Below are 16,715 nucleotides of genomic sequence, written 5' to 3'. Positions count from 1 at the left end.
ACTATTGTGTTGATATTGGACACGGATTATTTTTGCAGTCATTCGCTTCTTGCAGTTGTCAGTTAATGGCCATACGTATGTGAACTTACGTTTGTTGAACTACTAAGGATGGGTATCTTTACACAGGAAAGTGGAGTTGATTTACGGACGCTCGATAAGTAATTGTCGGTTCAGGTAATATTTAAAGTACCCACCCGGTTTACTCTAATTCAACTACAAAAAACCCGATTGCGGAAAGTAAAACTAAAAAGTATGCCGGAGTATTTGCGTGCACGGGGTAAATTGTAGTATACTAAAGAGGCGCTTTAGTACTATATGTACTTGAGAGCCAACAATGATCAATTGTGTCTCACTTTGGGTCCGTGCACGTCCTTTTCTGCATCAAAACGCCTCCCCCCATGTGCGACTGCACGTTGCGCTCACCCATGGGCTCCATCCCCCTGGGATAATGGTCTGTCTGAAGCGAAGTGTTCATCGCAACTGACTGGCCGCGCATGCACCACTGGATACAACGGTACTTCCGGTATATTTTATTTAGAGACATAGCTGTGTAGCTCTCATGTAACAATATGTTGTGTACCGTATACTAGAATGTCAAATGTCAAGCAGAGATCTTTGTTAAGATTAATTATAACCAGATATACTGCTTCAACACAGTTGACAAGTTGTCAAACGAGATTGTGTCTTATTCAAACAAAAATACATTTTACAGCAAATAATATATAAAAATTCACTAGCGCATTGCATATTTAATCCCTTATTTAAACAGTGTATTACAGTTACTGTCGAAATCAGAAATCAAAGCAACCACAAAGATATAATTCCTTTTAGAAGAACTTACTGTACTTTTGTCGATATGTCCAAATGTAAGAGTCTGAATACGTTTTAACTGAAAGTTGGTGAAAGAACTTATTAATCTAAAATATTCAATACCATCTTAAAATCTAGATGCGAAACGAGGCAAAAGCCGACAGAACGACAATTCATCTACACTTTTTTTATCGGCCAACACCTTTATAAACGATACTTGTCGAGTGGCTTCACCAATTTAAATTAATATCAACATTTTTTTAGTTAACTGTTGATCATGTTGATGGGCAAATAGAGTGCAAACAGCATCTTCTTCTACAAGCTGCTTCACAAAGACGCATCTTCGTGTGGGACGTTTAAATTCTGCGAGACGGGCTCAGATTGTAAAATCTCGTTAAAATGTATATGGAAGAAATGCAGCTCAGAAAAATCGGCGACTTACGTCATCGCTATTTAATATCATAAGGTTAAGTATCGTTTCGTTTTACAATTGCAAAATCAATAAAAATAAATAAAAATGCCCTATATCTTTGTTTTCCGTATTATGCATATTTTTGGTTCATGCAGCCGTGCAAGAACATGCCGCTAATGTCCTTGAAAGTCATAGTTGGTGTGTTCATAGGTAGCAATGACAACTTCTTCATTCTCTTCTCTCTCTAACCTCTGAAGTTTATCACGTTGATATACCGGAACGTAAGTGAATAAACATTACAAGATGTGAATGTATGAGAACATGTACGACTATTTTAGCAGACGTACGTGTCATGTAAAATGGACACTTTTGTCCCACACTTAATCTACATACTTTTCCTGGAAGTAACCATGTGTCACTTTAGTTATAAATAGTCTTTTAATTTGGTGTTTGTTTGCATGTGCAATAATGCCATTTCATCTCTATAAGTTTTAGTGTGTAATACCGGTAATCACCTAGCTATGATCGAGACATAAGTGAAAACAATGAATATTAAAATATTAACTTTGATGATTTCCGGCTTTGAATATAAATGCAACTTAGTGGTTATTAACGAACCCATGAAGATCAGCAGGGTCGTTCCTGACACATCTTTTTTTTATAAAACAATTACGTAACAACGATCTTTCGCCATGTATTGTCCCGAGCAAATACTCACATCGTGTACATGAATTTTGAATTACCTTTTAATCCTAATAACCACAGCAATTTCACAAAATGATATCTTTTTTTAAAACGAAAATGGACTGAGCGAATTTGCCCACACGAAAAATGTAATATGGTCAGACAAATAGATAAATGAAAACATTGTTATGCGTGGAATAGCTTTTTTTGGACAAATCTGAAAAAAGCAAAGTTTTATCATTGGGGGCTTATCAAACCAATGATGCGATAAAAAACAGGGCGATGATGACACAAATACTATGAAGTTATAGACTATAACAGGGAAAGAAGTTGACATTAAGATTAAGAATCGTGTTGAAAGTATTACCGTTCGGGTGTTGTTGCAGTCCGTCCCGTCCATCAGAGGCTGGGAGTAATAGTTGTTGCCTTTATCGGTGTGGCAGCGATCTCTTTGCAGGGGTCATGTCCTGGGTTCTGCGAAAGGCATTAAAAAAGCGGACCAAAGTTTAGCATCTACAACACATAGAATTGCATCGATCTTTTTGAAACTTATAATTTCCGAAGCTTAATACGTGTCTATTATTTTCATTGTAAAATTAAAAGTCAATGGTTGTCGTCCGATACGGAAACGCTGCATAGTTAAGGATGATTTTTAAAATAAAATGTAGTAAATCGTGGAACAAGGCTTTTGTAAAGTATACAGTTGTACAGAAATGTCATAGATTCCTGATGGTAAGCAACACTCATGTCAATCAAGACTTGACATAAGGTCAATCATAGACCTACGAAGACGAAGTAGGCGTGTCACCAAGCATAAGACGGCACTGATCGTCCGCTGTGTACACTATGCCGGGTAGAGGCAGAGAGGCGAGCTGGGAGCCATGCAGTTGCGTAATGTCAACGTCTCCACTCACTGGAGCGTTTTCAAGGCACCCAAGATTGAACCTACAAGTTAGAGGGAAGTAAAAGTATTCCAGTAATACACAGAATGTCAGATTGTTCCTATCAATACCAAAGGAAGTCACACACACAAAGGAATCTGCAGTACAAAGGGGTAAACTCAATATTGTATCTGCTCAACGGACGGATATACTCAGTGCTTTATCAGTAAAACAGACGGACGCAGAATGTGGATTTAGTCGGTCACTGTTAAACATAATACCTACCTGTTGTTGTTGAGGTCCTTGGCGCTGCAATTGGACCACCGAAAGGCGTCCACTCCAGAATTGCCGTACGCGGACATGAGGGCGAGAGGACAGTGTTGTGTTGTGTTGTCATGGCTCATGCCGATACTCTGCGATGTAACAAATATATTCGTTTGTTTTGAGCAGAAAGCAGAACGCACTTCTTGTCCAGCGTTTAGTGGAATGTTGTGAACTGTGCTTCGTGTTCCAATTTCAATTATTGCTTTAGTATAAGTATTAGTGTTATTATTATTATAATTAATATTATTATTATTATTATTATCATCATTATTATCATTATTTTTATTAATATTATTATTATTATATTATTATTTTAATAATATAATTATTCTATTATTATTATAATAGCAGTAGTAGCCGTAGTAGTAGTAGTAGTGTAGCCGTAGAGAGTAGTAGAAGTAGTCTAGTAGTAGTAGTAGTCGTCGTAGTCGGTAGTAGTTGTTGTTGTTTTGTAGTAGTCTGTAGTTAAGTAGTCGTATCGTCGTCTCGTCGTCGTAGTAGTAAGTAGTTCGTCGTAGTCGTCGTCGTCGTCGTCGTCTTCGTCGTCGTCGTCGTCGTAGTCGTAGTAGTCGTCGTCTCTTCGTCGTCGTCGTAGTCGTAGTCGTCTTCGTCGTAGTAGTCTAGTCGTCGTAGTAGTAGTAGTCGTAGTAGTCGTCGTAGTAGTCTTTCGTTGTGTCAGTAGTAGTAGTCGTCGTCGTCGTCTCGTCGTCGTCGTCGTTCTCCGTCGTTGTCGTCGTCGTCGTTGCGTGTTAGTCGTCGTCGTAGTAGTCGTCGTCTTCGTCGTAGTCCTCTTTTTCGTCGTCTCGTCGTCTAGTCGTCGTCGTCTCTCGTCGTCGTCGTCCTGTCGTCGTCAGTCGTAGTCGTCGTCGTCGTCTCGTCGTCGTCGTGTCGTGTCGTCGTCGTCTCGTCGTCGTCGTCGTCGTCGTGTCGTCGTCGTCTTCGTCGTCGTCGTCGTCGTCGTCGTCTCGTCGTCGTCGTCGTCGTCGTAGTCGTCGTCGTAGTCGTCGTATCGTGTCGTCTAGTAGTAGTAGTATAGTAGTTAGTATTATTGTGAATCCCTGCGGTAAATTATGTTAAGATTGCGTGATGGGTGACGAAGTAACTGTCCGTATATTATGTTTAATAGCCAAATTTACCCTTCGATATTTACGTTTTTTCATCGAAATTCAATAAATGGATACCAATGTCTCCATGCTACATGCAATGCAAATGACACGATGAGAAAATCCAAGAGTGCATTTCGCGATCAAGAAAAAACATATCACTCGACTGTGTCTGTAAGACTTTGTACCACGTGACATAGCTCCACTACGTGTGCTGCACTTACAGGTGGCCTATTTCATGCGCCAGGTGAGGCCGAATACGGGGCCAGTATCTTCCACGACGGCACACTTATCTCGTATCTTACACGCACCAAAGGGGAACGCAAGACCAATGGTGGACTTCCCGTTGTCATTGGCGCCATATTCAATATCATTTCTAAATTTGGGAATAAAAGATTGACGTATGCACTCGTTATTTGTTTAGTGTAGGGGCGGGGGGTGTATTATGGTATGTTCATGCAGATCTAAACACAATTTTATATTGGACACACATCTTCTATTCCCTGCACAACGGAAACCAACTAAGGACTTCGCGTTCTAAAAAGTTTTCTTTTCATTTAAAGTACGTAAAATCTATTACGTTTAATTTTAGTTAATTTCTACACTCAAAAAATATTAATTAGTTACACCAAGGCCTTGACAAACGTAAATAGGGAGACTAAAGAAAATATCCAAACCGTGTTAAAAGGATGGTAACGTCAGTTGTGTTCAGCGTGTGATGCTTGCTCTGCCACTCACAGAAACTATTCATTGTCTTCTCAGCGTCCACTGTGTCACTCACATCAAACCCCTGCAAATACATTATATAAGTAGCTGGTACGTCATACATTCTATTAATAGATCACATACACATGTATTTGTCCTTCTCAGCGTCCGGTGTGTCACTCACGGCCAACACCTGCAAAACATCGTGTGAATTTGCTATGACATCATACATTCTATGAATGGCACATCAGACACATTATGTGAATAGCTGCGACGTCATATATTCTATAAATAGCATCACATACACATTTATTTTTCATCACACCGTCCGGCGTGTCACTCACGACCAACACCTGCAAAGCATCGTGTGAATTTGCTATTACATCATACATTCTATAAATAACACAGCAGACACATTCTGTGAATAGCTGCGACGTCATACATTCTATAAATAGCAGGTTCTCTGTCTTTTCAGCGAAAGCTGTGTCACTAACACCTAACCCCTGCAAACACAGTCTGTGAATAGCTTTCAAGTCATACATTCGAAAATTAGTATGTTAAAACACCTTCTCAGCGTAAGTTGTGTCACTCACGTCAAACCCTGCAAATACATTCCGTAAATTCATAATTCTATTAATAGCATCTTACACACTTTCTGTGAATAGCCATGAGCAATCACATTGAATGAATACCATTGTAGTTTTGCACCGCAAAAGTAAAACACCCACGGCGATTAAAACGTCGCAAAATCGTATATGTTAACTAATTTATGCACAACGTGTTAAAGGTGAGCTATTGTGTTCAGTATATGTCCGTCCGTCTTTCTTCGTGCGTTATGCGGTGTCCGGGGTACGAGTTTCAGTTTACTTCGTTACCGCACGAGAAGCCCCATTTGTTGCTCAAACAGAATGAAAATATTTCCGGTTGTTAATTTGACAATATCTATGCCAAGTTCGATTTGGAACAGTTTTCATAGCAAGTAAGTTAATGCTACACACGCGACAATATTTATCAATCTTGGTCAAAAAGTTGATTATAACTTCATACGCTATATTTATTGATCAATATTTGTCAAAAAATTGGTGAACACTCCATACCACATTTATTGATCAATCTTGGTAAAAAGTTGGTAAACACTCCATACGCCACATTCATTGATCAATCTTGGTCAAAAAATTGGTAAACACTCTATACGCCACATTTATTGAAAAATTTGGTCAAAACATTGGTGAACTCACTCCATACGCCACATTTATTTTAAATCTTGGTCAAAACTTGGTAAAACACTCCATACGCCACATTTATTGATCAACATTGGTCAAAAACTTGGTAAACACTCCTTACGCCACATTCATTTTTCAATCCTGGTCAAAAAGTTGTTTAACACTCCATACGCCACATTAATTGATAAACCTTGGTCAAAAACTTGGTAAACACTCCATACGCCACATTCATTGTTCAATCCTGGTCAAAAAGCTGTTTAACAATCCATACGCCAAATGTATTGATCAACCTTGGTAAAAAAAACTTGGTAAACACTCCATACGCCACATTTATTGATCAATCTTGATAAAAAAATCAATTTTGACAGGACCAAGACCGAGTGTGTATCTGTGTCATTTTGTCCAAAAGCTAGGCCACGGGCTTAAATTGGATGAAGAAATTAGCTGTGCTCTCTGAAAAAGACGTTTAATGCATGTGCGAAAGTGTCATCCCAGATTAGCATGTGCAGTCCGCACAGGATAATTAGGACGACATTTCCGCTTTTATGGTATTTTTCGTTTACAGAAATTCTCTTCTTAGCAAAACTCCGGTTAAGGTGGAAAGTGTCGTTTCTGATTAGCCTGTAAGGACTGCACATGCTAATCAGGAACGACACTTTGCGCACTTAAATTAAACCCCTTTTTCACAGAGCACGGCTCAGATTTATATCGTCAAGTTTTATCTCGTGCCCAATAAAAAGCTCACATGTTTTGCTCAACATTGATGATACTTGGTAAAAATGTTTATCTTGGCAATACGTATATAACAAAAGGCAAATTACAAAACTCTCTACGCGTTTCCGACATCCAGGTCACAAATTGAAACTTTGACAAACTTGTTAACACTAGACGCCATATTAATGACTCAGTCTTGATGAAAATATGTAAGCATTTGTATCATATTACCAGATTATCGATAGTATAAGAACGATCGTATAAACTTGAGCTCTATACTATCGCTATATTTAGATAAGAAATGGGTTTTACCAAAACATGAAGAATACGTTTTTGTCAACTACGTAAAAAACATCGTCAGAAAATGCGATGTTTGATATTTATTAATGAAAGAGGAGAAGAAATATATAGAATATTATGTGAGTTTTGAATTAGATAAAGTTTATCATGCGATGCTTCGAATCATGTTAGCGCGAAGCTTGTCTAATAATCATAAAATATCGCATTTTGTGACGATTTTATCTTTCCGTAATTGACACAAACATATTCTCCAATTAAAAAAACCCAAACAAATCTGTTCTAAAAATAGTGATAGAATCAAGCTAAATTTTATACGATCGTTGTAATACTATCGATTGTCATCTGGTACTAGGATAAAATAGGATAAATAGAATAGTATGTGAGTTTCGTCGGCAAGCCTCGCGCTAACATGGTTCTAAGCCTCGCATGATTAACTTGATCGTTGTCCAAAACTCACATAATATTCTCTATTTTTCTTAACAATATTTAGCCAATTTTGAATATAGATCACATGTTTTAACACTATGGTCACTTGGTAAGCTCTTCAAAATGCGTTAACACTCTTTAAAGCACATTTATGAGTTTAACTTAATAAAACTTGGTAAGATTTTAAATCTTGACGATATCTAGCCGTACTTAAATTATGGGTCCTTCGTGTATCAGAATATTGTTTAAGCGCCTTAAATCTAAAGCAAAACTTTGTAACAAATATAAAAGTGACATGTGGAAATCAATATTGTTGAAAAAAACAACAACACAGTTCTTATTTTAGAAATATATATAGTACAAGTTCGAATCTGCGTCTAGTTGGTTTAACATAGGTCATCAAGTGAAGTCTTCGGCAATTGGCGTTTCTTGATAAAAGGTGAGCACTTAAGGGACAAGAAGGCCCTCTTGTTTCATATGCGACTTTTATAGAAACAACGGTATCATGAAACGGACACCGTACCTCAGTCACATGTATTGGACGAGTTGAACTCAACGATCGTGGACATCACGAGTTTGATAAACGATAATGTATTTTATGGTACACCATACAACATTGACCTACAATGTATATTGGACGATCACAATTGTCTCTGACCTAACAATTTTAAGCAACATCCTTGGCTTTAACGGGCCTCCATAACAAAGTTACTTACATTGGACGAGTTGAACACAATGATCTCTGACAATAGAGTTTCATCAAGGTGCCAATGGACCGGTCTGCGAACAACTTCGACGCCTGAAACAAATAATAAAATGTACAAGCGATGTAAGATCTCATAAAAACATTTTAAAGACTCGTTTATATAATTCCATACATGTTCACTTAACACTCGCTTACAAAACTATGAAATTTTCAAGATATTAAATTTATGGAAAACACATCTTTAACTCATTTGAACACAAACAAGTATTTGACAAGTTAAAAATATTATATCAACGTTACTATATCGATTTATGTATCATAACATTGCAATCCACAACTGCTACTAACGTGTCTCGTAAGAGGAAGGCGGACATACATTAAACGAATTTATGCGAAACTCGTTCTGGAAACGACAGTTATACTTAGATTCGTACTAACATCTTAATTAAAAACTATTTACGATTATTTATCATCAATAAGAAAACGACATTGCTTTGAAAAAGAACAAAATGTCAACGAACTTACAGAGACCACTAAAGCTATAACCACAATTGGTACTAAAATTAAACGGTTTCGCGGGTCGAAAAATGGAAAAAAATTACTCGCGGATCCGGTACAAAGGTTTGCCTACGAAACCTGCTCGTGTCGCTTTTTCATGAAAGAGAAAACGCTTAGTTTATTTGTAGTTGGATTAAATATGTGGTGTCATAGTGTATTCTCAAGCTTTTGTAAGAGTCGCTTTCATTTCCAAATTTAGAAAATGCACGCATTAAACGAATGTAAGTTAATGCTTGGTTTGCTGAAACTGGTAAACATATGTTTGAAAATAACATGGCGAATTTCTGAAACGGAACTTGTCTTAAAAATCTAAATCGACTTAAACTTGAATCTGCATTTAAAGCAAATCTTGCTAAGTTCTTAATTTGCCTTCACATTAAAGTAAGAAAAACTTTATGAGATGCTGAAAATATGTAGTTGTTTCTGTGGTTTGTATCGTTCTCTCATGTAAATAATGTTAAAAGAATTATCTTAGTTCTTTACAAAACTTATAGTCGGGCCGTGCTATGCGAAAGGGGGGGTGGCGGTTAAATGCATTGCTAAGTGTCAGGGACGACACTGTTCGCTTTTATTTTATATTTCGTTTAACGGAAGACTGTTCTTGACGAACATTTATTTCGGCTTCGGACAGCAACGGCTTATCTGGGACGAAACATTATGCATATGTATTAAACCCAATTTTCACAATTTGGTCTATACTAAATGAATAATAAATAAATAAATATATGTTTCAGTATTTTAGTCAATATTTGATTAATTATACTATATCTAACATACATTAACTGCAGATGGCGTTTAATGAAACGCGTTATAAAATGCAGTTGTCTTTTTTGTATAAACGTATTTAAACACTGACCCGAAAAACCCGAATTTTCACATTTTTTATTTAATTTTGACTAGCCGTTCAAACAACCAATATAATTTCCAATCACTAACGATGTTAAAACCAGTGAAGACGTACTGTTCAATCACTTACGATGTTAAAGCCAGTGAAGACGTACTGTTCAATCACTTACGCTGTTAAAGCCAGTGAAGACGTACTGTTCAATCACCTACGATGTTAAAGCCAGTGGAGACGTACTGTTCAATCACTTACGATGTTAAAGCCAGTGAAGACGTACTGTTCGATTACGTACAATGTTATGCTAATGAAGACGTACTGTTCAATCACTTACGATGTTAAAGCCAGTGAAGACGTACTGTTCAATCACTAACGATGTTAAAGCCAGTGAAGACGTACTGTTCAATCACTTACGATGTTAAAGCCAGTGAAGACGTACTGTTCAATCACTTACGATGTTAAAGCCAGTGAAGACGTACTGGAGAATGGTGTCGTTGTGGAATCTCGCCATGACAGGGTCGACCACGATTCCCGCCTCTATGAACCTGTATGGTGACAGGGCACGTGATCACAGCATACAACTGACAATGTACAAACAACTGGCAATGTACCGACAACTGGCAACGTACACACTTATTGTTAAAGAAACAAATAGTTGTTATCAATAGAAAATACACAAACTATAACTTCAAGGTTTGACTGAGGTGTCAGGTTTATTAACCTATTAAAAAAGCCAAAACATAAAAAAACAATCAAAAAGATGTACATGCTTCATAGCGGTACAATAACATTTCATTCTAGTTACAAGTAATAAAAATAGAAAACTGTAACTTGTATGGGTAATCTTCGTTGCAATGAAGTGTTGATTACGTTAGTAGTTTAGTAACGCTGTCAGTCAGACATGATGAATTAGTGATTATACATAGAGATAATCACCACACAAGAGGACATTATATAAGACAGAACATAGAAGACAAGGTTTCAGCATTCATGCAGTATAGCTCTACTAGGGATATTCTGTAAGAATAATTATATATGTGTGTTTTCGTGCTGTAGTGTTGTGTCTAGTGTTTGGTGTATTTCGTCATACAGCTTTGCAATCGGTCTCTTGCAAGATATTTAGAGGACCTAATGTTATAATTAGGCTGTACAAACTGTAGTTTTGCTTTGTTTATAACACTCATTGAGATCTATTGTATTCCACATACAGCTATTTAAATGAAGCGACAGTTTCACACCTAGTCCTGTATTTGTAACTGAGCCAAAGTGTGTGTTGTCTTAGGAATTATGAACGCTGCTGTTATTTCAGGGTATCGTCAACCATGCATTGTGTGATGTTAAATTTAATAAAATTTGTCGAACACACTGCCGTCAAGTGTCTACAAGTATGTCATATGTTTCACACTGGCTGAATTGCGTTTGATGATTGTTTTAATTCAATAATATGCCGCTTCTTCGTCGACTGGTATTACTGATACACGCCTAAAATGATCTATTTTTGGTGTGTTAGATTTGGAAAAAAAAAAAGAAATACAGCATCTTTCATGGTACAAACATTCATAGGCCTCTCGCACAGTGACTTTTATGAAAAATACTTAGTATACTATAAATATATGATCCGCGATTTGTGAAAAGGGGGTTTAATGCATGTGCGTAATGTGTCGCCCCATATTAAACTGTGCAGTCCGCACAGGCTAATCAAGGGCAACACTTTCACCCTAAACTGGATTTTTATTAAGAAGAGACTATCTGTAAACGAAAAATACCATAAAGCGGAAAGTGTCTTCTCTGATTAGCCTGTGCATACTGCATATGCTAATCTGGTACGACACATTTCGCACATGAATTAATCCCCCTTTTCACAGAGCACTGCTAAATGTATACAAGGGATACAGCTGACACACCAAGGTCTGAACTTAATCGAAACATAAGCCCTGTGATCTCACCTGGTTTTCATTTCGTTGACCTGGTGCCTCCCTTGTGCTTGAGAAGTGGGATAGAGTATGTCGGTAACGTCGTCTGCAAACGGCAAACACCGATCAAAGCTGAGGAACGTATTATGTTCTCTATATTTCATTATTAAAATATTATTACATCAACGAGTTTTACCTTTTCAACAAGAAAGATTTCATATAATATAATAGCGAATTGTGATCGCTAAACTTCGATTTTCAATCAGCAAAAACAATCAAAAACGAGAGTCATACATATGAAAACCGTGATTAACGTGCGTATTTACTGTAGTATTAAGTCACCACTAAATAAAGACCGCCGACATTTTCTTTTCAACGATATTTGAATGGACAGTGTAATATGTTAAGTGTGCGTAGTCCTACCTTCCGTCTTGCACACGTGCTTGTCTCCCTGGTACCGGTAGATCAGGTGATTGGGCGACGCTGACGTTGACGTCTGATCCGACGTCCGCTTCATGGGGTAGATAAACAGGCTCGTGTTGCCGAAACTGAGCAACCCTTTCTGTCAAGAGAACATCATTTTTTTATTTCAATATTGGAATACAATCATGTTTTTTATGGTTTCTTTTGACCTTAAAATAAATTTTCAAAGAGGGTGATTCGTGTTGCAAAAACTGAGCATCCTTTTTTGTGAAGAAACAATATTTTCTGTTCAAAATCTTTTCACAAGAAATAAGATTCGCTTCTGTTAACAAATGAATTATAAATAATTTGATTTTTTATTATATTCATTTTCTATATCCGTAGGATTGTTAAACTTCTTTAACCTCAATGATTTTTTTTAATCGATTATTAATCACATTTCTTTAAAAGTGATCGATATCGCAACAAAAACATCAAATAAGAGGACAATATCACTATATTTTAACTAGTACATGTATTTGATTTACGCCCACTCCCTTAAAGTTAACAATTCTTGCACTGAAATCAGTTTCAACTTATTGGATTCTAGCTCAGTTTAATGAAGGTCAAATGTTTTCCGAATCTTTATCTTGGGAAGAACAAGTACGTGGTTTCTTTCGAAATATCTTAAGATCGCTCATGAAATGTGGTTTAAACTGGGACATCAAAGAGGGACGCTTTATCTGCTACTTCATTATGACCTTAAATCAATGAAACAAGCTCCCTATGTCATCGACCCACACGGCCTTACCAGCCCTCCACAGACGCTGGCCGCCACCCAGGAGTCGTTGTGGGCGCTGGTAGTTTCGGTGTAGTAGCACGTGACGTCATGCTCCATGCAGGGGCTCACCGTTGAGTGGCCGCTTCCATTCACTTGACGGATGATGCAGCCTGCAAATACATTTTAGCCCCGTTCTGGAAAAACTGGGCTTAATGCACGTGGGTAAAGTGTCATCCCAGATTAGCCTGTGCATTCCTCGCGGTGACGGCACTTTCCGCTTTTATGGAATTGTTCATTTATAGTAGACAAAATCCAGTTAAGGCGGAACGTGTCGTCCCTGATAAGCCTGTGCGGACTGGACATGCTTATATGGAACGACATTTTACGCACATACGTTCACGTGCCGAATGATGCAGCCTGCGAAAGGAAACAGAACATACCATGTCCAGACTACACACAGATTATTCAGCTTTATCAGAGATTGAGGTTTAATATGAAAAATCGGCCATGCCAATGTTATGGAGCTATTCATAATTTAGCCGCGCTTTAAGAAATCGGGTCTTAATGCATGTGCGTAAAGTGTTGTCACAGATTAGCTTGTGCAGTCCGCAGAGTCTCTTTAGGGAAGGTACTTTCCGCTTTGATGGATTAAATTGATTTAAATAGTTACTTTCAAACAAACATCTAGTCTAGGCGGAAAGAGTCATCAATAATTAGCCTGTACGAACAGCACAGGCTAATCAGGGACGACACTTTACGCGCATGCATTAAGTTCCGTTTTCCAAGAGTCCGATTCATATATATTACCCGATGAAATCATGTTCGTATTCTTTCGCAGATTGATCGTGAACGTTTCGTTGCCGAACGACAATCGGTACTGCAGTGTTGGCGGCCGCTTCCGGAATTGCTTGACGTCGACGTCGGAATGTTCCGTTCCGTTTAAGAGATGCACGACAACCGACTGGTATTCCGGCACTGAGAACGTGAACAATATATTCACATGCAGATCAGTAATAATGTTATATGAGTTATATAATAACGCAAAACAACCGGAACTGAAAACGTGAAACATCTATCAGCAGATGCATCGACGGGATTGCAACTGTATGGGGCGGGGTGCTGAGTAATTCGTTATGGGAAATAAAGAGTTATTACCAAATCACTTCTGTTTTTATTTACAGGTTATGTGTATTGTAAATATAGGGTTTCGTTATAAATGACCATTTTTTAAAGTGCATTTGGTATCAATAATATACACATTTGAAATTAAGTGTTTGAAAAACAAATTATTTGAAACAAAAAATCTGTGTTCAGTAGTTGAGAATAAACAAATAAAATATTTAAATTTAAGAGGATGGAATTTATCAAAAAAGAAAATAGGAATGCGCGCGGTTAATGAAGTATGTTAATAAATATAAGATTCAAATCAATTTCTGTAAACACAATTAAGACACAAAACGCTGTAGCAGAAACATAATACATCAACAACACACATTTATTTTACATACAGTCAGTGGAGGCATCCGTCCCAAAGATGGCAATTCTCTCCAGAGTGTCTAACACAGGTATTGTGTCCGCTACTGTATACAGCTGGAATTATATAGGATAAAGATATGGATCTTTAAAAAACATATTAATGCATGAAAGAAAATATAGCAATTAAAAATATCGACAATTTGTAAATATCTTTTTAAGAAAGACCTATTGAAATAAATTGAACAAACTGAAACAATTGATACCCGTAACGACGAGAAAGTGACCAAACAAGACATCAAAATAGACATCATGGCTTTCCCCACATAAGTCCACCAAAAGTTGGTTAAGGAGTTAAAGGTTTCACTTTGTGTACATGTATTCTTAAAACAGCTTAATCACTGCACCACTAACGATAAAACTGTTTTGCATACGAAACGCTATGCACATAACTATACGTTTTATGTTTCGACTGAAAGGTTGAGCGTTAACTTTATAGCGTTCCGTGGTCTGTCATTATCCCGATTCCCAATTGACAAAATCATGTTAAAGGGGCTTATCCACAGGTAGAACATACAAGTTATTGATGAACATTGAAACTTACGGTAACAGAACAAAACGAACACAAAGATATGGGACCAAAACAGACTAACACATTAAATTACGGACGGATTACACGCTACATTGCAACGATAACGTGTCTTTGCGAATCAATCTGACACAACCATCAAACCCGACGTTACTATAAACGTTACTCTACGATCAACCCGACTCTTCCATTCAACCCGACGTTTCGATTAATGTGACTTTTCGATTTAACCCGAATCTTCCATTCAACCCGATGCTAAGACTAACGTGACTCTACGAGCAACCCGAAACTTGCATACAGCCCGACGCTATGATTAATGTGACTCTTCGATTCAACCTGACGCTAAGATGCAACCCCAACTATGATGAACGTTATTTAATAACAAATAAAACTTATTTCGTTTCCACATAAACGCTGCAGTGTTATTGGATACGTTTGATACATAGTAAATGCAGTGCCTTTAATTCGAACAACCAACTGTTCCAACAGCCCGCATTTGAATCTGGGCCATGGCAGTATTTGGGCTGTATTATGGTCCACATGGAACCAACATTCGTATAGGGCGCAGTATCGTAATGCATCAATTAAAAAGTGTACAATTTATCAGTATAATGACGGACAACCTGGCGATTAGATAGCAGTTTATTTTCTGGCTGCGATAACATTTGATTTGTCACACTATACACCGAAATCCGGGTTAAATCGCGCCTCGACGTCTTTAGACAGGCTTATGAAAGAAAAATAATGTTTTTAATTTGATAAGCTTAATTTGCACAAAAAGCCGCATGATTTATGGTTAAAATATGATTGTTTGCAATTTATATCTGTTGCACCGATCTCATTTTTCAACAAAGTCAACACATTTGCTTGCACTTAGGCCAAAGTGTTTTTAAACACAGCTGACATAATGTCAAATTCGGAAAAAAAAAGATTAAAGGGGTTATTTCATGTTTTGGTACATTGACAAAATTTAAAGAAAAAAGATTCTCACATTTTTGTTGTAACTATGATATTTGTTAGGAAACATGTTGTAATACTGAACATTAACCATGCTCTAAAATATCAATTATTTGCATCTTTTGATGATTTAAAAACCTTAAACTTATAAAGCGTTGCAATGCGAAACGATTGAATAATTTTGAGAGTTCTGTTGTTGTTGTTATATTTTGTGAAACTACGTGGATTGAGTATATAAAGTATAAAATACATCATTACTTGTATAAGCACGGATTGCCGAGTGGTCTAAGTTTTGGATGCTTTATCGATATAAACTATTTAACGACAGACTTCAATATCTGCCAAAATCTGTGAAAAGGCCCCTTTAACGTCCCACGTTTTAGACTGAGAAGCACACATGTTGTCGAAAAAGACGCAATTTAAAAGTGACGCCACTTTATGTTATACTATTATAAGGTTGATGAGACAACATACATACAACATACAACATACAAATTATTGCGATTCGGAATGCCTGAAGCAGTTTGGACTACCCGATGCTTGCTTAGAAGACGACTTTATTATAAACAGGTTCAAAGTTAGGTAATATATCATAATCGCAAAAAGTGAATGTATTCTCTCTCGATTATACTTAAATGAATATACATTATTTAAGACTGCTGTTTTGAGAAAATAAATATTAGTCCACTTAGAAAGGTTATTTCGTTTGTTTGTTTGTTCCTTACGTTGCCTTTTAATCTTAAGTAATGTTAATGTGTGAAATGCATAAATAAGCCATTCAGACCCAAATGAATTTTTGAATCATGTATATAACTGCTGAACATAATGCAAATAAATCGCGGGACGAAATAACGAAACACAGATAATGGTTATTTTGATTTAAAACAAACAGGTGAGAAACTAGCATCTTGAT

At 37.1% G+C, this 16,715-nt stretch overlaps 4 protein-coding genes across 10 annotated transcripts in view; 1 reads left to right on the top strand and 3 right to left on the bottom strand.

Moving 5' to 3' along the window:
* Positions 1-16,715, bottom strand: part of LOC127837785 (uncharacterized) — a 605,533-nt gene that overhangs the window by 472,276 nt on the left and 116,542 nt on the right. The window lies entirely within an intron of this gene.
* Positions 1-16,715, top strand: part of LOC127837806 (solute carrier family 49 member 4 homolog) — a 583,680-nt gene that overhangs the window by 484,979 nt on the left and 81,986 nt on the right. The window lies entirely within an intron of this gene.
* The window catches only part of LOC127837799 (G-protein-signaling modulator 2-like), a 616,832-nt gene that overhangs the window by 538,535 nt on the left and 61,582 nt on the right, over positions 1-16,715 (bottom strand). The gene's annotated exons all lie outside the window — the stretch shown is intronic.
* Positions 407-14,672, bottom strand: LOC127837804 (disintegrin and metalloproteinase domain-containing protein 12-like). 2 transcript variants are annotated; one of them, XM_052365200.1, is made up of 14 exons: positions 14,523-14,672; positions 14,292-14,373; positions 13,591-13,758; positions 12,814-12,953; positions 12,024-12,162; positions 11,634-11,706; positions 10,142-10,232; positions 8,299-8,381; positions 4,892-5,004; positions 4,439-4,590; positions 3,073-3,198; positions 2,693-2,851; positions 2,274-2,380; positions 407-502 (listed from the first exon to the last, which is right to left on the bottom strand). In XM_052365200.1, the coding sequence occupies exons 1-9, from the start codon at positions 14,568-14,570 to the stop codon at positions 4,992-4,994; spliced, it is 837 nt and encodes a 278-aa protein (XP_052221160.1). In that variant the 5' UTR covers positions 14,571-14,672; the 3' UTR covers positions 407-502; positions 2,274-2,380; positions 2,693-2,851; positions 3,073-3,198; positions 4,439-4,590; positions 4,892-4,991. The 2 variants fall into 2 exon arrangements, with proteins under 2 accessions (XP_052221160.1, XP_052221161.1); XM_052365201.1 differs by lacking the exons at positions 407-502; positions 2,274-2,380; positions 2,693-2,851; positions 3,073-3,198; positions 4,439-4,590 and having other exon boundaries at positions 4,953-5,004; positions 10,102-10,232.

This window comes from Dreissena polymorpha, chromosome 7 (genome assembly GCF_020536995.1).
Source record: "Dreissena polymorpha isolate Duluth1 chromosome 7, UMN_Dpol_1.0, whole genome shotgun sequence".
NCBI lineage: Eukaryota > Metazoa > Mollusca > Bivalvia > Myida > Dreissenidae > Dreissena > Dreissena polymorpha.
This window is presented reverse-complemented; position numbering and strand designations above follow the sequence as displayed.